Source organism: Podarcis cretensis (assembly GCF_951804945.1).
Source record: "Podarcis cretensis genome assembly, chromosome: 14".
NCBI lineage: Eukaryota > Metazoa > Chordata > Lepidosauria > Squamata > Lacertidae > Podarcis > Podarcis cretensis.
The window spans coordinates 13,919,449-13,942,568 of NC_137183.1; the positions used below are offsets into that span (position 1 = coordinate 13,919,449).

The 23,120-nt window shown below is 41.6% G+C and overlaps 2 protein-coding genes across 2 annotated transcripts in view; one reads left to right on the forward strand and one right to left on the reverse strand.

Annotated features, from left to right (window-relative positions):
- On the forward strand, positions 1-10,993 carry SLC24A5 (solute carrier family 24 member 5). The gene is made up of 9 exons (XM_079953364.1): positions 1-202; positions 3,027-3,206; positions 4,514-4,597; positions 4,686-4,789; positions 5,626-5,726; positions 7,361-7,641; positions 8,518-8,724; positions 10,125-10,226; positions 10,600-10,993. Exons 1-9 carry the CDS (start codon positions 61-63, stop codon positions 10,920-10,922), a joined length of 1,524 nt encoding a protein of 507 aa, XP_079809490.1. The 5' UTR covers positions 1-60; the 3' UTR covers positions 10,923-10,993.
- The window catches only part of MYEF2 (myelin expression factor 2), a 20,962-nt gene continuing 8,829 nt past the window's right edge, over positions 10,988-23,120 (reverse strand). The window contains exons 6-17 of the mRNA XM_079953545.1: positions 22,859-23,050; positions 21,928-22,081; positions 21,152-21,201; positions 21,010-21,073; positions 20,769-20,873; positions 20,021-20,071; positions 19,872-19,943; positions 19,690-19,785; positions 17,397-17,495; positions 14,312-14,526; positions 14,177-14,228; positions 10,988-11,821 (exon numbers count right to left, since the gene is read on the reverse strand). Coding sequence (XP_079809671.1) covers positions 11,658-11,821; positions 14,177-14,228; positions 14,312-14,526; positions 17,397-17,495; positions 19,690-19,785; positions 19,872-19,943; positions 20,021-20,071; positions 20,769-20,873; positions 21,010-21,073; positions 21,152-21,201; positions 21,928-22,081; positions 22,859-23,050 — 1,314 coding nt within the window. The 3' untranslated portion in view covers positions 10,988-11,657. The remainder of the gene's footprint in view (positions 11,822-14,176; positions 14,229-14,311; positions 14,527-17,396; positions 17,496-19,689; positions 19,786-19,871; positions 19,944-20,020; positions 20,072-20,768; positions 20,874-21,009; positions 21,074-21,151; positions 21,202-21,927; positions 22,082-22,858; positions 23,051-23,120) is intronic.

Consider the following 23,120-nt stretch of genomic DNA (forward strand, 5'->3'; position numbering starts at 1 on the left):
GATCCCACTGGATCCCCTAATCCTGTCTCGCTCCGCGCCTAGTGCGCGACTCGGAGCAGGATGCACAGAGGCGGGAGCCAGCGGAGGAGGAGCCGAGGGATCCGCGTGGTGGCGGCGGCGGCGGTTCTGCTGTTTTTCGCAACGGTGGTTCCTCTGGGAAAGCTACCTGTTGCGTCGGCTCAGGAGATCCCCGGGGATTCAGGTAAGGGATCAGGTGCTGATTGCAAAGCTGGCTCTTTTCTTGCCTCTCTTTTAAAGTCCCGATTTCCACGCACATTTTCCTAGAGGAACAGGTCTCCTCTAGAGCTCAGCTTGGGACTTTTAAAAAACGTTCTGAGCAAGCTGCGATCCTGCTGCTACCCCGCAACACCTTGAAATCGGCAGGAAATTAAAAGTTCAGGGCGCTTTGGGGCTGCAGGGTACAGCTGAGCTTGGAGTTTCGGTGTAGGATTTTTGCATGCGTCTGATCTATGCTGTTATGCATCAGGTCTCCTCTAGAGCTCAGCTTGGGACTTGGAAAAAGTTATGAGCAAGCTGCGATCCTGCTGCTACCCGCAACACCTAGCGGAGGAAAGCCTTTGAAACTGGCAGAAAAGCAAAGGATCAGGGCGCTTTGGGACTGTAGGATTCAGCTGAGCTTGGAGTTGCGATTCAGGATTTTTGCATGCATCATGATCTATGCAATTATCGCAGCTAAGGGAAAGAAAGTGCATTGAGGCGATCTGCCAGGACTAACAGCGGTTTGCAGGAAGTGGGGCGGCGTTCCTAGCTTGGAGGCTCCCAAACGAAATTGCTGGTGTAAAAGCGATGGGGTTTGGGAGGCTGAGCGGTTGCAAAAGGAAACTTTATCCGCGCTGTACTGGATGCAAAAAGCAGCCGAGAAACAGCAATAACATTTAAGACTTTTAAAGCGCATGGCTCTTCCTAAATAATTTTGGGACGTATAGTTTGCCCTTCACAAACAGCTACAATTCCCAGCACTCTTTTAAAGAAACTAGTTCCCATGATTTCGGGGCGGGGGGTGTGAAGCAATGTGCTTTAATTTTTTGGTGAGCAGCGTCTCTTTCCAGCTGTACTGTAAGCTTGACTCATCTTAAACGAGCACTTTTTAAAGAGCCCGTTTCATCCTCACTGTTGATTCTGTCCATATTTAAAGCTGTTCAGTTCATCAAATATGAGGCCGGCTTGCTGCCAAATACAGACTTCTACGTATTACTGATTCTTCTGAAGAAGCTGTGTGCTGCACATCCAAGCTTGTTGGATCTACCCTGAAGTAAAAAAAACAGCAGCCCAACAGCTGCCAGCCAGAGACAGTTGCAAAAAGACACACACAGCCCAGCTGCAGTATCAGTTAAAGGAGCATTGTACAACTTAAATTAAGTTACAGCTTCGCCACAAAGTCTCCTGAGAACTGTAGAGTTGTTAGGAAACCTGTATTGCCCACACTGAACTGCAATTCCCAGTTCCCTGTGATTGTCAAACTACTCGTGTATAGATTTCGATTGGATATATAAATATAAAGGTAAAGGTAAAGGTACCCCTGCCCGTACGGGCCAGTCTTGACAGACTCTGGGGTTGTGCGCCCATCTCACTTAAGAGGCCAGGGGCCAGCGCTGTCCGGAGACACTTCCGGGTCACGTGGCCAGCGTGACATCGCTGCTCTGGCGAGCCAGAGCCGCACACGGAAACGCCGTTTACCTTCCCGCTGGTAAGCGGTCCCTATTTATCTACTTGCACCCGGAGGTGCTTTCGAACTGCTAGGTTGGCAGGCGCTGGGACCGAGCAGCGGGAGCGCACCCCGCCGCAGGGATTCGAACCGCCGACCTTTCGATCGGCAAGCCCTAGGCGCTGAGGCTTTAACCCACAGCGCCACCTGCATACAAAATGCAGTAAAAGTGATGTGACCAATTCAAATGCAGGCAGAAGTAGAAAAAATAAAATAAAACGCTGCCTTGTATTCTCAGTTGTTTCCAGGTTTTCCTCCCCATTGTATCTTCATCAAACATCTCCTGGGAATTTTAGCTCTGTGATGGGGAGGTAGGAGTCTTCTAACTCTCAGCACCCTTTAAGTACAGTTTCTAGGATTCTTTGGGAAGGTAAGGGACCCCTGACCATTAGGTCCAGTCGTGGCCGGCTCTGGGGTTGCGGAGCTCATCTTGCTTTATTGGCCGAGGGAGCTTCCAGGTCATGTGGCCAGCATGACTAAGCCACTTCTGGTAAACCAGAGCAGCGCACGAAAACGCTGTTTACCTTCCCGCCAGAGTGGTACCTATTTATCTACTTGCACTTTGACGTGCTTTCGAACTGCTAGGTTGGCAGGAGCTGGGACCGAGCAACGGGAGCTCACCCCGTTGCAGGGATTCGAACCTCCAAGCAAGTCCTAGGCTCTGTGGTTTAACCCACAGTGCCACGTGCCTATTTAAAGTGATACACCATGGCTCTAAAGGAATGGTGCAGATGAGGCCACAGTTAGAATTGTAGAAGAATGTAACCTCTGAGCATGTTCTGAGCCTGAGGAACAGTTTTCTGTTCTGAGCTGAGTTCACTGTCCTTTCAGACCACACCTAGTTAGCTTTCTTCATTTCAGCCTGCTTTGGGTGGGAACAGCTATTTGGATTACTGAACGTGTGAAACGAGTCCTTTAAGGAAGGGGAAGTGAATATATGGTTGGTGCTGTGAGCTCTGCCATGGGCCATTCACCCATGCAAGTTATCATTTGAGGTTGCATTCATCAAATGATAGGCATTCGAGGTGAAACACTTGGGGAAAAACACAAGAGCAAGACTATGAGTGTGCAAGCAAAACCTGAGCAGGAGGGGCATCCCCAGAAGGCTACCTGTTGTTGTTGTTGTTGTTTAAAAAAAGCATTGGCTTATGTGTCTAAAACCAAATACCAGACTTGTACTATTTCTTGGTTTTTAGTAGGAAAGTGAAATGACTGCCTTCCTTTCTTAGCTGGTTTTCAGCAGCAAGACAGCAAAAGTGTGCCGTGTGTCAAATTAAAACCACATAACCATTGTTTTCAGAAAATAAAACGCAGTGTATTGTCTCCCCGTCATCGGAATTCCCAGAAGGATTCTTTACGCAGCAGGAGCGAGAAGATGGAGGCATCATTATCTATTTCTTAATCATTCTTTATATGTTCCTGGCTGTGTCCATTGTGTGCGATTATTACTTCCTCCCTTCTCTAGAGATCATCAGCGACGGTAAGTTTTTCCCCTTTTCTTGTGGTGTTGTCATATTAAAAAGGACATATATATTTTCTACAAAAATAAAAGGCACTAGATCAAACTGGAGGTTACCGTCTCTTTTGTAGGTAAGAAGTGAGCTGGAAAATTGCTAGGCTTTTTTCCCTACCATTTCGTTTTTTTTAAAGGAGTCAGAGCCTGGGTGGACAAAAGGCTTATGGAAAATGAAAAGAGGTGGGGAAGGGTTCAGCACTCTACAGTGGTGCCTCGCAAGACGAAAAGAATCCGTTCCGCAAGTCTCTTCGTCTTGCGGTTTTTTCGTCTTGCAAAGCAAGCCCATTAGCGGATTAGCGCTATTAGCGGCTTAGCGGCTTAGAAAAAGGGGGGAAAGGGGGGAAAAACCCGCAGGAACTCGCAAGACATTTTCGTCTTGCGAAGCAAGCCCATAGGAAATTCGTTTTGCGAAGCACCTCCAAAACGGAAAACCCTTTCGTCTAGCGGGTTTTCCGTCTTGCAAGGCATTCGTCTTGCGGGGCACCACTGTATATCCTATTAGTATTGGAATTTAGGAATATAGAACGCTACTTAGAAAGTCAAGCTATTTGTCTGTCTAGTGCAATATTACCAGCTCTGACTGGCAGCACCTCTCTGGGTTCATAGGTGGAGATCCTTTGCAGCAGCTGATGTTTTTCACGCAGAAGGTCCCAGGTTCAATCCCTGACATCTGCAGTGAAAAAGTGTGCGCTTTATCACTGAGCTAAGGTCCCTTCTCAACAGAATTTGAATTCCCCACCCCAGGTGGGAATCGAACCCAGATCACACACAGAAGGCGAGCTACCATTAAGAACATAGGAAAAGCCTGCTGGATCAGGCCAAAAGCAAATCTAGTCCAGCAGGTAGGGCCTTCTCGGTAGTGGCACCCGCCCTGTGGAACGCCCTCCCATCAGATGTCAAGGAAATAAACAACTGACTTTTAGAAGACATCTGAAGGCAGCCCTGTTTAGGGACATTTTTAATGTTTGATGATTTATTCTGTTTTTAATCTGTTGGGAGCTGCCCAGAGTGGCTGGGGAAACCCAGCCAGATGGGTGGGGTTATTAGTATTATTAATAATAATAATCTTATTACTACTGCTACTACTGTGGCCAATCATTATACTAAGAGGCCTGTCTGCAATGCCTGTTCAAAATGCATTCCGCCTTCAATTATTTCAACATAGCCTATGTTCTGCAACATGAATCTGCTACTGTAATGTTCTGAATTATGCACAGCCCCCATTCATAGATATATTTCTTGTTTCTCTCCTCTGTCCCTTGTCTCTGTAGCCCTTGGCCTCTCTCAGGATGTTGCAGGAGCAACTTTCATGGCAGCGGGTAGCTCGGCACCTGAATTAGTCACAGCCTTTCTTGGTAAAGTGAAGCCAGCTTTAAACAGCACACAATTCCTTCCCTTGTGGAAGCAGAAATTAATTCTGTCAAAATGATGCTTTGCTTCTAGGGGTATTTGTCACAAAGGGGGACATTGGAGTCAGCACTATTCTTGGTTCTGCAATCTACAACCTCCTTGGTATCTGTGCAGCTTGCGGACTGTTATCTGGCATGGTATGTCCTAGCTTTTATGACGCTCTGAAGCTGTTTCCTCATGGTCCAGTGCCAAAGCTGGCTTAATCTGAGGTTACTTAAACTTAACAGGCTTGCAAAGCAGCATGTAATCAATTGGAAGAGAGTAAAAACCTTAGATACGCAACCCCACTTACTATTCTTCAGCAACTTTCAGAATGCTGAAAGTTTAACGTATAGGTCCAAATGAGAAAGTTGTGCACTAAATAGGGATAAGATGGAACAAATAAAAATGTTTGGGTCTCACTGATTTACTTATGGGGTACTGAATTTTTAGGACATTTCCAGATGAGCTACAGCTTCCAAAACTGGTAGACATCTGAAAATGGTCCACTTCTCTCTCAAATCAGAGGTCTTGGTATGCTCCCCCAAAAGGTTGAGCGGTTCATCCAGGTCACTCAGAAACCTGAAACATGCAGTTTGCTGCACTCATTACTAGAATATTTCTGAATCTCATGCCCCACATTTTTCCTGAGATACTTAACTCATAATAGAGGCCAGCATTTTGAAGGCAAGCAGCATCGAGGGTGCCAATAAAATATTGGAGGGGGCATGTTAGCCCTGCCCTGCAAAATTGACCACAAGGTGTGGCACACAAACACACCATTTGAGTGGTATTGCCCGTCAACCAGCCAACTTGGGTGGGGTGGCAAAGGGACCTCGGCCTGTAGGAGTTAGCACCTATGTGTGGGATAGAACGTTAAGGCTGAGCCTTCAGTTGCATCTTCATGCACTTGGGCTGACACAGTTGCAACCAGGTACATCTTATGCTTGCAGAACACAAGCATCATAAAAGTATGTCTCAATTCTATCTACAGGTTTCAAGGCTGTCTTGCTGGCCCTTGTTCAGAGACTGTTTGGCCTATGCAGTTAGTGCAGCAGCAGTTCTTGCAATGATAATAGACAACAAAGTTTACTGGTAAGTGCCCACGAACGGGCAATAGTCAGCCACACAACCAGGGTTTCAGTTCTCTTTTTTTAGTGGATTCCCCGCATCAGCAGGAGGATGGGACATTTGAGTTCCCTTTGAAACATGTGATTCTGTTGCCTCAAAAAAATTGCATGTAGTTAGCCTGTGTGCAATTGTAGTTAGTTGGACAGCAGGCACAGGTGCCAATAATTGGCTATTAAATGCCTTGCAAGCCATTTAGACAGCATACTTTTGCTTCTGGAGGGTGTTAGCAACAGCGCTATTTGGGTTGATCTGTTGATCAGTCAGTTGGTGCAAGAGTCAAGGATGCGCCTTTTAGAGAGATGGCTCTGGTACGGTAATATTAAAATGTTTTTTTTAGGTTTTGTTCTCGTAAGCCATGTGGGGTGGGCAGTCCTAGTTCACACACGGATATTTTATCTGTATGCACAAGGTTTGGGATTCCATTCTTGGCATGATAACCGTGTTTAATCAGTACCGCTTTTAGTTTAACAAGTACAAGAAATAACACTGTAAATGGCCTAAAGTACTTCAATTTTCCTACCAGCAGGAAATGATAAGAACCAGTGTTAAAGTATTGGTAGAAAGACAGGCCTCGTTCCATGAGATATGGGGACTTGTTCATGTGACAATGGTTGCATGCATCTCAAGCTGGTTAATTCATGAAGCTTTAGGCTGCTTATTACAGTGACAATTTAAATAAGCCTCAGATACACTATACAGAGGGACGCGGGTGGTGCTGTGGGTTAAACCACAGAGCCTAGGACTTGCTGATCAGAAGGTCGGCAGTTCAAATCCCCGCGACGGGGTGAGCTCCCGTTGCTCAGTCCCTGCTCCTGCCAACCTAGCAGTTTGAAAGCACGTCAAAGTGCAAGTAGATAAATAGGTACCGCTCTGGCGGGAAGGTAAACGGCGTTTCCGTGCGCTGCTCTGGTTCTCCAGAAGCGGCTTAGTTATGCTGGCCACATGACCCAGAAGCTGCACGCCGGCTCCCTCGGCCAATAAAGCAAGATGAGTGCCGCAACCCGAGTCGGCCACGACTGGACCTAATGGTCAGGAGTCCCTTTACCTTTACCTTACACTATACAGAAACCTGATTATATTTCTCCTCTTAATGTGAAATCTAGCTAGTTCTTAGTTTCTGGTAAATTAACCCTTAAAGAGAAATTATAGTTCTGGGGAAAAGCTGGAGGCCCCTAGGAAGATCTATAGAGGAGCCACAGTTGAGTGGCACAAACATTTGAGTGACACATACTTTTGCACAAAAGTGGTTCCAGGTTTAACAACTGGCATCTGCAGGAAAAGCCGAGGAAGTCCTCTGTCTGAAGTCCCCTGGAGAGCTGCTGCCAGTCAAAGTAGACAATGCTGAACTAGATGGACCAACCATCTGACACATTAAAGAGCAGATTCTTATGTACTCTCTTGCTTTGCAAATCCAATCTCCCCCTCTTGGGGAAAAACACCACCAAAACTGTTAATTCATCACTTTGGAATAAGCATGCATACTCAAACATGAATGATTTTTAATTAAGGTTGTCCTGTAACCAAACATGAAGTGTATTGAATACAAAAACACACTATGAAACTTGCAATTTTATTTATTAATACTTACTTTGTTCTAGGTATGAATCTGCTTCTCTCCTCTTAATATACGGAGTCTACATTTTGGTGCTCTGCTTTGACATTAAAATCAATCAGTACATCATGAAGAAGTTTAGTCGTTGCTGTACCTGTTTCACAGTGACTGCAGAAGAGACTGAACAGCAACCACTGATGGGCTGGAAGGAAGAGTCAGGGCCTCTTCTTCGTCGGCAGTCAAGAGCAGACAGCGGAATTTTCCATGATGAGTCAGATTACGCTCAACTTTCATCAAGTTTACATGGGCCTGATACTATTTCTGAAGGTATTCCTGCAATCTTTGCCAACAGCTATTTTAGAAAGGGCTGGCACTAGTGCAAATGGCTTCAGAAATTCTAGTGAGAAAATAAATCGTTAGCCGCTCTGGTCACTCTCAAGTTTTCCTGAAAATACCGAAAGTAAGGCTTTGCCATGTGAATGTAACTTACAAGTCTGGTGGCTGAAATGCTTTAAATTATATAATGGCTCAGGTGCTTAAACAAGACTATCTTGAACAGGGTCATATTCCTCTGGCAACACACGTACACAGCAATCAATGATACTTGGTTGCCTGCTATCTAAATTTTGCTTCCTGTTATACTCAGTCTTGTTAGTTTTAATTAAACTTTAAGAGGCTTAAACCTGTACAGTGGTACCTCTGGATGAGAACAGGATCCGTTCTGGAGCCCCGTTCGCATCCTGAAGCGAACGCAACCCGCGACTGCGTGTGCACGGGTCACGACTCGCAGTTTCCACGCATGCGTGTGACATCATTTTGAGCGCATGCGCAAGCGGCGAAACTCAGAAGTAACACGCTCAGTTACTTCCGGGTCACTGCAGAGCACATTTAACCTGAGGTATGACTGTACAGCATAAACCTGCATTGCAGGGGTTGGACTAGATGACCCTTCCAACTCTACAATTTTGTGATTCTGTACATTGTCAGAAAATGACTGGGGATTTGTGTAGTTATTTGTGGCACTTTACCATGTAATGATTACAGGAGAAAGTTTTTTGGAGGACAGCGAGTAATATGTAATGTAGGTCTATCCAAATGGCTAAATAAGACAGAAGTTCATATCAGGAAAATTATGGAGCTCTCAAAAGCTTAAGTTTATAAAGACCAAGATCTCATTTCTTAAATGGTTTGCCACCTTGACAGATTCTCAAAGCGTGTTCACCATGCCTGAAGCAGATCTGAAAAGAGTTCTGTGGGTGCTGTCCCTTCCAGTTATTGCTCTGCTCTATTTGACGACACCTGACTGCAGAAGACAGTTTTGGAAGAACTGGTTCATGCTTACATTCTTCATGTCAGCAGTGTGGATTTCGGCATTTACATACATTCTTGTGTGGATGGTAACAATAGTGGGTATGTATTGAATCCAGCAGTACAAGCCCTCCCTTGCATAATAAGTCAATTTAGCAGCAGTGTCTTAAAACAAGGATCCCGATTTTGGTGGTGCTTAAGATAAAAGTTGCTATGCATAGGATTTCAGACTGCACCTCTTTAACAGTTAATGCCTACATTAGGTCGATGTACAAATATGAATTTACTAGAGTTAAACCACAGGCTTAGCCAGCTTGAATCAGCAGTGTTTTAGGAAGTAAAAGCTAAGCCTAGCATTCTTTTTATTATTAAAAACATAGATTATAAGTCCAACTACCTAAAAAAAATCAAGAGTGCACAGCCAACTAATGTAGCTAAGCTGCACAAAAAATGGAATATTTCTGGCAGTTAACCTTAGGACACTATTCATCCTTCTAGCCCAGTACTGTCTCCTCTGGCAGCAGCTCTTAAAGAGCTTCCACATCACCTGCTACCCAGTCCCTTAAACTGAAGATATGCCAGGGATTGAATCTGAGAACTGCTAGATGGAAAGCATCTGGGTCTTCCACTGAAATTATAGCCAGCCCCCCAGATGATCAGATTAACCTGCTTTAATATACCAAAATGGAATCTTCCCAGGAATGAGCTAAAAAAAACCCACCAGCTGCATTATACTAAACATTTCCTATATTCTGTCTGCCACTGTTCCATTGATATAATGGCGGGGGGGGGGGGGAAACACATGGGAGTCATGTGTTGGGCAGTACACCTAGATTCATCCTCTAACTGTGCAGCAAAATTACAAAGTTGTAATTTATTTTCAGGCATTGGCAATGACGTTAAACTAGAGCAAACAATAGCAGCTTAGAAATTTGGATTCCAAACTATTACAGTGCCCTTTCATCCATTTCAGGAACTAAAGGCTTGAAGTTACTTTCCCAGCTGAACTTTCACAGCAATGCCATTTGGAAGTTTTTGAATCAAGATTATCAGCAGACTTAATTTCCTCCCCCGCCCCCAGCCTGGAATTCATGTGTTTCTTTCAAGAGCAGATGATTAAGAAGGGTTAGTGGTTCATATGACTTCAAGAGCTCATGTGATAAAGATGCCAAAGGAAAAGAAGGGATTATACCAGTTGTAACAACTCCAAGAGACCTGCAATTAGAACAGTGAGCTGTTCCATATTTGAAGGGAAACTTGACGCAGGCATGTTGATTAGTAGCAATATTTTCAGAACTAGAAATCTCTTAATGGTGACTTTTAAATGACAGAATAGCATAGCTTCTTTCAGCGTATTCCACCAAACTGTAGTATGTTAAATCTGTTCATACTGATTTAGAAACGTGGTAGCTGAAACACTAGTAAGACCCACACACAATTCCATTCTTTGTCCATTAACAGAAAGCTAAAGTGTTCCTTCCTTTTGAATTTGCTTGCTACAGGGGAAACTTTGCACATTCCAGATACCGTAATGGGTCTTACATTACTAGCAGCGGGAACAAGCATACCAGATACAGTTGCAAGTGTACTGGTGGCTAGGAAAGGTGAGTGGTTTTTCATACCCATAGCATTATGAAGCAATTTGAGGCAAGTCGAAAGGGGGGTGGTTCCCTTTGTTTATAATACGCCAACAGAATGCACTAACACTATACTGGCATGAAGAACTGGCAAACTTTTAGCACACAAAATGGGAATGAATTGTTACTTTTATAAATAGTACCAGGGTGTCTAGGGTCAAAGGAGAACTACGGGGAGCTTGGATGGCTCCTGCAAAACAAATTCTTAGCAGCCAACCTAAAATAGTTCAGGCATATTAAAGCTAGCAATTTCTGCAATCATGGTACGGTATAAAATATGGTATAATGCAGCAAAGAGCTTCCTTAAGATTGATACACATAAATGTGTTTTATCTTGCAGGAAGAGGCGATATGGCGATGTCGAACATTGTAGGATCCAATGTATTTGATTTGTTGTGTTTGGGATTGCCGTGGTTTATAAGGACAGCCTTTGTAGACACATCAGATCCTGCAGAAGTGAACAGCAGTGGTTTGACTTACACTGCCATTTCTCTTGTTTGTTCCATTGCTTTTATTTTTCTGGCTGTTCACTTGAATGGCTGGAAGCTAGACAAAAAATTGGGGGCAGTCTGTCTAGTGATGTACTTGGCATTTGTAATATTATCAATCCTGTATGAACTTGGAGCTATAGGAAACAATCCTATCAGTATCTGTGGAGACTAGTTTGGCTAGGGTTGGGGGGTTTTTTACAATGTAATCGAGGATAAGAAATAAACATACATAAAATATTGAAAGCACTAGTTTCTTCATTTAGTCAAATAAAAAACTCCAGCATTCCCTTTGAGCTCTAAAACTTATTTACAGAAATTCCACATCATGACATAAGAACCACTTAAAAGCTCAAGGCTATCAAGAATTAATGAGAGCATGTCATTTTCAGAGAAAGGAGTAGCAGTGACTATAAATGCATGTAAAACAAACAGGGGAAAAGGGGAGTAAAAAAAGGGAAGACACATTCTTTACATTACAATTGTAACATAGGGAAATATGACACAAAACAAGTTCCACTATACAGTCTTTGTTAAACAGAGGAAATGGCTTGTTTTATTAAAAACAGTAGAACCATTCATTTAAACTGAATGACTAGAGACACTTAGCATGATTTTGGAGAGGTATTAAAACAGCCACAGCTCCCAGATTTCAAGAGAAGGTGTGGGTGTTCATACCACTGAACAAGTCAGGAAAGTTCTCTTTCAAAAACCAAAATGTAGTAAGAGTCAGTTAATGAACTCACAGTATATTAAACACTATACTGTTAAAGGCTGGTGGGTTTTAAAAGTTTTGTTTTTCCAACTTAAGTAAAGCATACAATGTTACTAAAAACGACTCACTAGGAGGAGACAAGGAGAGAAAAGCTAAACTGACAAAAAGGAATGTTCCCCAACATTTAATTATAAATTATGCAACGCGATCCAAACGTACGTCAATTTCTCTGCCACTGATTTTTATGCCGTTCATTATCCTACAGGCCTTTTCCGCCGATTCTGGTGAATCAAATCTGACAGTTCCACAGCCTTTTGATTTCCCATTCTCCATTTTTATTTCTGCAAACATTACATGACCTGGATAAACAAAGTTGAAAAGTTCAATTTAGTCTATGATGCACTGCTGGTGTTAGAAATCCATCGCCACAGCCAACTTAAAAAATTCTGAATTGCAATGTAATAAAAGCCAGCTCATGTCACAGGTCTCCTATTGTAATGCTACCCATGCAAACAAGAGATTCCAATTATCTGCCAATCTATCCTTCCTCCTCTACATTAGTTATATTTTCTTCGCACAGGTTTGGCAACGTCGGCTCTCTTTCCAAATTTCCTGTATTCCATACTCCCCCCCCCCGCCCCCTCAATGAAAACTGAAATGGTAAAGAGGGGGCGCATTTTTAAGAACTTCATCAGTAAGGAAAGGTTGAGAGATTGTTGATTCTCAGTATTTTAATATTTTAAACATCTAGATGAACCCAGGCAATTGGGGGCAACAGGCAGCTGATCTAAAACACTGGACAGGTTTTTAAATTGACCCTAAACGGTGCAATTCTACATTCAGATTCTGTTTATATAGTTTATAGTGGCTAAGGAAACCCAGCCAGATGGGTGGGGTATAAATAATAAAATTATTATTATTATGGTTGTTGTTATGATGATGATGAATCCCTTAAATAAAATTTAGTAATTTCAACACTTCTTGCAGCATTTTCAGGTGGTCTAGCAGTCACTACTTGTGGGACAGAACTGGTCTGTGGTTCCATTTTTTTAATTAAAAAAAAGTAAAGAAAAGCCTCAATTTCTTAAGCCACAAATACAACAGATAGCAGAAGGGGGCAATCTTGCTTTTTGATGTTTTAAGGCATGGAAGGGAACACTCTGGCCCTCCAGATACTGAGGGGTTTCAGCTCTCATCAGCTCCAGCCACCATAAATGACCGAGATGGTTGACAGAGAACTTCATATCTACAGGTTCTCCACCCGTGTTTCAATAGGAGGACAAGAAAAATACTTATGCTGGTACATTAAGCTAACATGAAATGCTGAGAATAAGATTAAGTGCACATTTTAAAAACTATACATTTTTGAGAATTGAAAATTGTGGATTATGACAAATATGTAACATTGCAGAAGTGTGCAGTCAAAGAAGGTAATTATAGCTTGAGAGTTCTACCAGGAGCCACAAAAGCTCCTTTCTCTTTGTACAGGTTGTCAATTTCATGAGCAAAGCAAGGATGAGTTTTCACAGAAAGGTAATAAAGATGGAGATTACATTCCCTTCAGAATTCAATGAGACTTAGATGACTTGGACCTCAATTAAAAATCATTATTTGCTGCAAACACAAAAAAAACCCAAATAAATAAATAAAAACAGCCTTACCACCCAGATATATATAGGAATGCTGAGAACTAACATTACTGCATCCTTAGTCTTAATATATTCCGGCAGTTTCAAACTAAGACAAATTAATATGTAAACCCAAACCATGGTTTGTTGTGATTTAAATAAAGGAACTAAACAAATTGTGAGTATCAACCAAGCAGGACCTGTTACTACAGCTTGAGGTTTGAAAACTACTTTAGGCAAACTGATTTCTCATCAGATCTGAACAAACCATGGTTTCGGGCATTGCTCCGAGGCTACTGTTTGGGACAACATCTAGGGATTCCCTAGATGAAATAAACCAATAATTGTTTGCCTCTGCACAGTGCTAGAAACTGAGATATGAAAGCTAGGAGCTAACTGGCACCTTAAATCTAGGTTATGGGTGCCGCAACGGAATGTCTAGGCACACCTCTTTATAACAATATAAGCTGAAAATGAACTGCAGCTAAAATCTTATGTTCATTTTTCCTCATCTGAATACTGCAAAGAACAAAGCCATACTTTCCCTGCCCCCCCCCCTAATATTCTTATGAGTGTCCCTTCTCCACTCCTCAGAGAATTGCTCAATGTGGGGAGGCAGCAAAAGGTCCTCCTTTCGTTCCAACAGTGGCAATTTTAATCTGAAATCTTAGGCGCAGTATTGCTCCCAGAGCTCAGAAACTGCTTGCATTAATGAAATTCCTTGTCGCAAAACATGCCTAGAACAATGGGAGTTTCAAACGCTGCCTCTGCATCTGAAACACAAGTCATGGCTTAAAAGTTTCAATTAGATGGCCCACAACAAGCTTTTGGAAATGCATGCAAGTTGCCACATTCTGGGGACCCCTGGGGTTCCTCAATGAAGGTTGGTAATGAAGCTCAAGCTTCCATGATGAAAGGGCTACTTTTTCCCTGAAACACACTGCTTTAGGGTACCCACTCCATTCATGCTGAGCAGCAGGTGATATCCCAACAACTTGTGGCACAGGTGGTAGCCTCGCCCTACCATCTTTGTTGTGGCTAATCATCTTTGCCTTAGAGGCAACAACATTTGTGCCTAATACTTACCACACTGGCTGAACTTTTCCTTAAGCTTCTGCCAGGTCAAGTCAAAAGGAAGCTGAAATGAAGATAAGCATATAGTAACGCAAGGAGAAAAAGCCAGAGAATAACGCTGCTAATTCGTTCAATTTATGTGCTTACATTTCTGACAAATATCTGGTTGCCCTTGGAGCCTACTCTGTCTCTCACACCACTGCCCATTGGGCCAGGCACAAATCCTCGATCCATATCGATATTTCTCTCCAGGCCAGTTCCCATGGTTGGCCCCATTCGATCAAAAGTGGAGTTCATCCGATCCATTCCCATGCCCATGCCCATTCCTCCGGTCATACTGTTCATACCACTTATTCCACTACCTGCAAACACACAGAGAGAGATTTAGGAATCCAATAGTAATGTTTATAGCACAATAGTAAACAAAAGCTTGATAACAGTTTCAAATTCATATATAAATAAGCTGGTTTGATGCAAGGGAAAATGCAGATGAGTTTCTATAAAGAAAGCCAACAAGGTTTCTGGTGCAACCACTATAGTTAACTTTGACATGCAATGGAATCCCATGAATATAGTCAGAGGAAATAGCACTTAAAGAGCCGAGGGCTGTTTTAACCAAATTCATTTGATCTTCATCTGAGGAAGCAAATGGACAATGATTTATTATGCTGGTAATAGCCAGCCAACTATAAGTAGACCAAACATTTATTTTTGTTTTTGTGCCATTGACCTACATTTTCCTAACTGAATTTAATAATTGCAGATTTTAAATGGTGCATACAGTATTTGGGTTATGAAAGTAGATGCAATTCCTACTAATGTTTGTCTGTTTAAAGGAATGATGATGTGGCAGCTACATGTTTCAGTTAGCCATTACTGATTTATGGCAGTATCAGCCCATGGGCATTCACTGCAGTGCGCTCTACGTGGAGCTACCTTTGAAGGTGACCCAGAAACTATAATTAATCCAGAATGCAGCAGCTAGATTGGTGATTGGGAGTGGCCGTTGAGGCCATATAACACCGGTCCTGAAAGACCGACATTGGCTCCCAGTAAATTTCCGAGCACAATTCAAAGTTTAAAGCCCTAAACGGTCTTGGCCCAGTATACCTGAAGGAGCGTCTCTACCCCCATCTTTCTGCCCAGACACTGAGGTCCAGCTCCGACGGCCTTCTGGCAGTTCCCACACTGTGAGAAGTGAGGTTGCAGAGAACCAGGCAGAGGGCCTTCTCAGTAGTGGCACACGCCCTGTGAAACACCCTCCCATCAGATGTCAAGGAAATAAACTATCTGACTTTTAGAAGACATCTGAAGGCAGCCCTGTTTAGGGAAGTTTTTAATGTTTGATATTTTATCATGGATGCCACTGTCACAAAGTTGAATTCTACCCTTCCCCGCTTTTAGGATGCCACGGCTACCCTGAAGGGTGGTTTGCACTGATATGCCTAAAGTAGATCAGTGCATGCCTAGTTTGCGAAAGTGACTGTGGGCTTATCAGGTCATGGCTGTCACTTATTGTTTAAACAGGCACTTTGCGATTATCAGTCCCATTAAGATCAGATGCTTTTTACATAAGCAAGCAGGATCCAGGTGAATTTTAAAATGCCAAGTTTTGGAGAATATTAAAAATTATTGTGTGTGTAGACACTGACCACAGAGAAGGAACATAGCTCAATGGCAGCTTATGTATTTTCATGCAAAAAGTCCCAGGTTCAATCCCTAACATGTGACTTGGTTTAAGAGCAGTTTCCTATGCTCCTGTTACAGAAATGTATTAATCCAAAATGTGATTTTTCACAAAATAAGCATCATGACTCTCACAAGCATGGAACTGTCAGTGTATTATTCCCTTATTAAATGTGACCAGACAAGAGCTAGACTTATATTCCATCACATATACTGGATATACGTTCACACTTAGAATGCAGAGGTGTTAATATTCTTAACATGCACCTTTCAGTTATTTTGTAGTCATGCATGACAACTCTATGAATCTCCCTTTTACAGACAGATGTTAAACCACCTTGTAAGTCAAAACAGCTATCTGAAATTCTGCGAGTGATAGCTGTTGCTACAGGTTTTCCTTAATATCAGATTCCAATACTTGCTATTATCTGCTTGTTTTTTTTTGGAAATTTGCTTGTCTGCTATGCATTTGGACACCTCTTAATATGTCATAACCAAATTCTGCATGGTTTCTGAGATCAAGGATCAAGTTTTTGTCTGTGTTTGTATACAACTGGACACCATTTTGAATCAGAACAGAAGAATGAACCTTTCAAAACTGCAGTGATTTTTTTATTTCTTAGAATTCCTAGGCAACACCAGGTACAAGGCTGCTAGGGTTTATACAAATGACCCACCAGAGAAACTTAATCTTATGAAAACACTAGACATCTTAATGAACTTCAGTTATAACTACAGTCACATAAAACTGGAAGTTTTAAGTCAATGGAGCAATTTTCTTACTACCGACAATAAGATTTTTCTGGATCCATCTAGGCATAGCACTAACCAAAGACCCTTTCTATTATACGTTAGAATTTATATTTGGTTGAAGCAGATCAACCTACTCATTCCAGATCCTACTGGGCCCATATTAGAGGCTCCCATTCCTCCTGCAAAACCACCAACCATTGCACCACCTAAACAAGGACAGAAAAAAGTCACATTATACATCTCTGTTTTACTTAAAAGCTAGGGAATACTACCAAATTACCGTTTCATAACAAAGTAATTTATCATTCTACCAAACTACCTTTTCATAACAAAATAATTTATTGATGGCAGTAATGCTCAATGGACATACAGAAGCTGAACACGGGTAACTACTAGACTATGAGAAAAATATCTTCACTACAATGTTCTCATTGAATTTTTTCAGAGAATGTAAATTTGTAAGGCCAGTAGAGCTACAATGCAGCAAGAAGTCTACAAGTATCTCTTAAAATTGAATGGTTATTTGAGAACTAACAGCTGCAAGCTATTAATTTGGATTCCTGCTTTAAGCTACTTCTATTGAATCTCAAAAAGTGGTATGTGAAAAGCACTTCACCCTGTCAATCTCCAGAAAGAAGACAAGAGTACCTTTCATGGGCATCTATCTCAGGCAGAAGGGAAAAGGGAGATTATGAGTATGAAGCAACATAGTGTTCACTTGTGGAAATGATTTGCTTGCTACATGCTTGATACCCAATTCCATGAAAAAATGCAAGTTTGCCAAGGACCATACCCATCCTTCCAAACGAGTCTCCAAAGCCACGGTTCATTGCCATATCAGTTCGACCAAAGTCTCTATCAATATTTCCTCCCATTCCTCCACGGAACATTTCTGCAGGAAACACAGTAGACAGTATTTTCTTTTAGATTCCAGATACCGTGTGTTTGCTTACAGACAGACCTTTGGGTACAAAGGATTCGCTTTGAATGGTACTATAAACGGCTAAGTAGAAAGACACTTATTCAAGATACTGATTTCAAACAAATTCTTTTAAAAATATAGGAACATGGGAAGCTGTGTTAGATGGACCATTGATCCATCTAATTTAGCATTGTCAACACTGAATGGAAGAGGTTCTCCATAGTTCAGGCAGTCTTTCCAAGTCAACATGCATTATAGCTTGACTGTACATGTTGGGTATACAGTCGAAGCAAGACTCATTTCCACTCCCCTATTACTACAAATGTGAGATTCAGAATTCTAGAAGAGTTGCTATAATTTTTTTGTAGTAGATCCCTCTCACAGGATCAGTGGAGGATGCCAATATAATGCAGCCTCAAATGTTCTCAAGGATCCCCGGAGCTGAGGTAGTTTTGGAGGCAAGAGCATGGCGTCAAGCACTGGCAACAATGAGAGACTTCCCACCACCTCCAAATTTCAGCTTCAAAAGAGAGATATTCCTCAATATCAAAGCTGTGGAGAAGCTAAATTACCCCTCCTTGCCTGCTTGCATCCCATTAAGAAGCAGCCTCCTCCAATTTAAAAAAACTGCATGTGAAATGCAAAGTCCTATTTTTAACATCGCATCTACTTTGATTGTCTCTGTCCACAGGCACACCAATGTAGCAGATAAGCCCTTCAGGGTTTTTTTAAAAATACAGTACTCAACAAAAACAAACAAATACAAAACAAAACAAATCTATTTGTACATGGCCACCAGGGTCCCTTACGGAAAAACTGGGGATACTGGCATAAAGCTAATAAGAGTAACAGAAAATAGAGAATATTTACATCAACATTATGAGAGATCATTGGATAAGAATACCTCAGTCCATTTCCAATTATAAGTTCTTGTCAAATTCATTGTTTATTACTCATTATTCCAAATGTGTGTGCATAGTCTAATATGGGACGGAGGACTCTTTTTCATTTGTGTAAAAAAGCAAGTTACACAACACTGAGAAAAGTGAGTTTGATTTGATTGTCCCTTGGATGAATGAACTTTGTAGATTAAATTAAGTTTTTCACTATAAACCTTTATTTTTTAGGCTGGAGTTTAGGTCAACTGTATGCCACTGTTAAGAAAGGGTCCTTTGGGCTGCAGCCAGCCAAAGTGTTACCAGTTCCTTAGATTAATGTAAATAATGTCATCAAAAATAGGTGACAAAATTTTGGGGGTTGACAATATTGTGTCCACTAATTATGATCATTTTCTTAATAACTTTGTCCCAGAATGAGGATATCATGGGGCATTACCACCATAAATACACCTGGGCTTGCACACTCCCCAGAAATTAAAACCTTTGGCTTTTATGCAACAGTTAACTTGAGCTTTTGATAGAAGCTCTGGTCAAGAACATGAAATACGGTATTATCAAGTTAACAAATTCTTAATTTTTGTTTAATTTGTATTAAGCTCAGAGGATTTAAATCACCTTTTAGAAAGGTGGTATGCTGCAAGCAAGCAAAATGAAGCCTTTGGTTAAACTCAACAATTAGGCATCCCTGCTGAAAGTTTGCTTGCTGGTTTGCTTGTAATACATTAACTCCAATGAAAATAAATTTGATAAACACATCCAGGAGAATATTCCCACACTCTAGTTTTCAAATGGGGGTGGGAAAGCACACTGTGCTTAACAGCTGATAGTTGAAGTTTAGGTTTTACGGAAGCCTTTTTAAAACTACAGTGGTGCCTCGCAAGACGAAAAGAATCCGTTCCGCGAGTCTCTTCGTCTAGCGGTTTCTTCGTCTTGCGAAGCAAGCCCATTGACACCTTAGCGGATTAGCGCTATTAGCGGCTTAGCGGCTTTTAGCGGCTTAGCGGATAAGCAGATAAGCGGCTTAGAAAAAGGGGGGAAAGGGGGGAAACCCGCAGGAACTCGCAAGACATTTTCGTCTTGCGAAGCAAGCGTATAGGAAATTTGTTTTGCGAAGCACCTCCAAAACGGAAAACCCTTTCGTCTAGCGGGTTTTCCGTCTTGCGAGGCATTCGTCTTGCGGGGCACCACTGTAAATGTCCGTTTCCACATCATTGATCTTAAGCTCTTAAATCAAAGATTGTAATTTAAAAAACTGGTTAATTTACCTCCCATACCTGTTGCCATGCCCCCCATGCCTGTTCCTATGCCACCAGTCATTCCACTGCCAATATTTCCTCGGAAATCATCCACACTGCCCATTCCTAGAAATAGATTTTATTTTTTAGTTTTACAATACTTCTAGATGCACTGGAACAGCTGTACATTTTAAGAGCAAATAGTCACCTACCTCCCATTCGGTTGACTCCGCCAAATCCTCCCATGTTTGCCATCCCTTTCATGCCACCAAATCCGCCAACACCTGAACCGTAAGCAAAGAGCATTTTACTAAATTCATAAATTTTGTATAGGAACAAAGTAACTGGGGAACGTGCCTACCTCCACCCATTCTGTTCATTCCTCCAAAGCCTGGACCATCCACTCCCATTCCTTCAAAGAAACAGATTTACAGGTGAGCTATTAAGTATATCTTTATGCCACTCTACCCTTCAGCTGAACAGCTCCCAGCGAGGTTCGCAATAAAACCAATGCAATATAGCAACAAAATATATCATAACCTAGTGAGGAATCATAGCAGCAGTTAAAAATAGGATAAGATGTAAGAACTTAAAAAAAAACCTTAAAGACTTAACTTTTTAAGAACTTTAAAAAAAATAATGGAAGAACCAAAGGAGAAAAGCTTGGTGCTGAACAGGCACTTTTAAAGGTACATATAATGAAAAAACGATTAAAATTTAAGTATGAGTCACAATACATTTAAAGAATCATAGAGTTGGAAGAGACCACAAGGGCCATCGAGTCCAACCCCCTGCCAAGCAGGAAACACCATCAGAGCACTCCTGACATATGGCTGTCAAGCCTCTGCTTAAAGACCTCCAAAGAAGGAGACTCCACCACACTCCTTGGCAGCAAATTCCACTGTCGAACAGCTCTTACTGTCAGGAAGTTCTTCCTAATGTTTAGGTGGAATCTTTTTTCTTGTAGTTTGGAACCATTGCTCCGTGTCCGCTTCTCTGGAGCAGCAGAAAACAACCTTTCTCCCTCCTCTAAGACTTCTATGGTACTCCAGGAAATGTCTCCCTCACTCCAAGGCAAGAAAACACTGAGAAGAGGAAAGCATACTGACCTCCAGGAGCCACACTTCCCATTCCACCACCACCCATGCTCAGTTGGGTTGCACTTATGGGCTGCCCGCCAGGTCCAAGTCCCATTCCAATTCCTCCAAGACCACCTTTGAAAGCAAAGATCACTCCATAAGGTTCTCAGTATTTCTAAACAGTTGAAGGCAGGGGCAATTCTACTAGGCTTCAAAATAGTACCTATGTCTATATTAACAGGCAGCATTAAAAAAAAGAGTGAATACTCACGAGGCAGCTGTGGTGTTTTGCTGTCTGCTACACGGAAATCATCGTGAGGAATTGATTTGTCATCCTAACAACAGACAAAGACTTTTAGAACATTGTAGCAGTTTGTCTCAGCTACCATGGGCAAAACAGATGAACAACTCACCATTTTTACATGCATGGGTCTATCAAACAGAAATTGTCCATTGAACATAGCTGAACATAAAGTCAAGGAACCTTACATCCGCCAATAATATGTTAAGCTACACAGGTGATCTTACAAACACACTCGCACTCTAGACTGTCATCCAATAGCTTCATCTTAGGGGTCTTGTCAATTAAATTTGCATTTATATGCATGCATGTAAAATAGTGGTCCGAATTCATTACAGCAAGCACCATTTTAGAAGAATTCTGCTTTGGAATGCCTCCAAGATTATGACTACTGACTGGCTTTGATAAATAATTTCTTTAAAATCTGCTATATGAGTTAGACCGGACCACTTTTTAAATCTGTAAAATCAACTAAACAGTACAATCCTACTATATACTATTCATGTACTTTTCAGAATAGTTGTCTTATCTCCTATTGTACTAAAGTATTCAACTTGCACCCCACTATTCAAATACAGTGGGGACAGAATATCATTCAAATAGCATTCTCCCCATTCTATGTTATCCCTACTCCAATGTAACCATGGTGTTATAGTCAATCTCCTTATATACTAGCAGTAATACAGTTAGTATATCAAGGGGAAATGTACATGATCAAATATACTACAAACAGAAAAGTTATCAATTGCTTTGCTGAAAAGCTCACCTATATTCACACAAACATACAAATATAATGTAGACAGAAAATAATGCATTCCTACTTAACCCACACTTGACAACATACTCCTTTAATCAGGCCCAGTCACTCCCCAACTCTTGTCAGGATACATATTGCCTGAACAGCTTCGATTGGCTGCTCAAAAGTCACTGTTCCCATTCCTCGACTCTTTCCATCTTTGTCTTCTTTAATGTCTGCACGTTTTACAGTCCCAGCAATGCTGAACACTTCCTTTAATTTCTTCCAGCCAACTTTGAAGTCAAGCTTAAAAAGAAAGTTTCCATGAAACAAACCAACACAATTTTGCCTTACAAAACAGGATTTTTATTTTAGCACAGGGGCAAACTCTACACATAGCTTAAGTATAGCGCGCGCGCGCGCTCTCTCTCTATATATATATATTCTGTAGTGGTGACAGATAAATGGAAGATTGCCAAAACTGAAGTATTAGTTATCAGAGATGCAAATAAATCGTTGGTCACATACATGTTCTTTCCTCCCATTTTTTCAACATGCTGATGAACAATTTAGTTCTGATGAAAAGTAACAATTCAACTAAAAGCTATCAAAAGGAATGTAGTACACTGAGCACATAATCCAACAGTATCTAGTTGGGGAATAGTAAACAAAAAACCATGTACTGATTTTAAAACTGGCTACTTTGAGAGAAAAGTATTCATATGCATACTCAGCTTATTAAAAAGGGTTTCAGGAATTGCAGAGCAGCATAAAAATTTAAGTTGGAGGTCCTAAAATAGCTTTCTCCAACCTGGTGGCCTCCAGATGTTTTGAATTACAACTTGATGAAGCTGATGCGAGCTGTAGTCCAAAATACCTGGAGGGCACTAAGTTGGGGAAAATATTTATATTGCAGTTTAGATACACAAAACCACCCTCAGATGAGATGCAACAGTGTTTAAAACCCTGTTAAAATCAGCATGAATACTATCGGCTAAGAAAAATCACTTGTGCTGTGCTAAGTAAACTTGATGTTTTGCTCCAAAATGAAGCAATGCACAGCCAGTATGTATTTATACTTACATTGGCAACAAAAATAGTGGACCCAAGCCTGCCAGCCTGCAGATTGCTAATAATCTCGGGAGGAATGTTTGGATTATTAATAATAGAAGGTGGCAAATTCATCAAGCCAGGTGATATTTCTGGGCCATGTCCTCCCGTGTAGGGTCCACTCCCACGCTGCAACGCCCTGCGAGCATGCTCACCATCCGGATCCTACAACAAATTTAGTAATAGAATGTACATCTGTTAATCCCAAATCACAGGTAACAGTACTTTCTTTCAG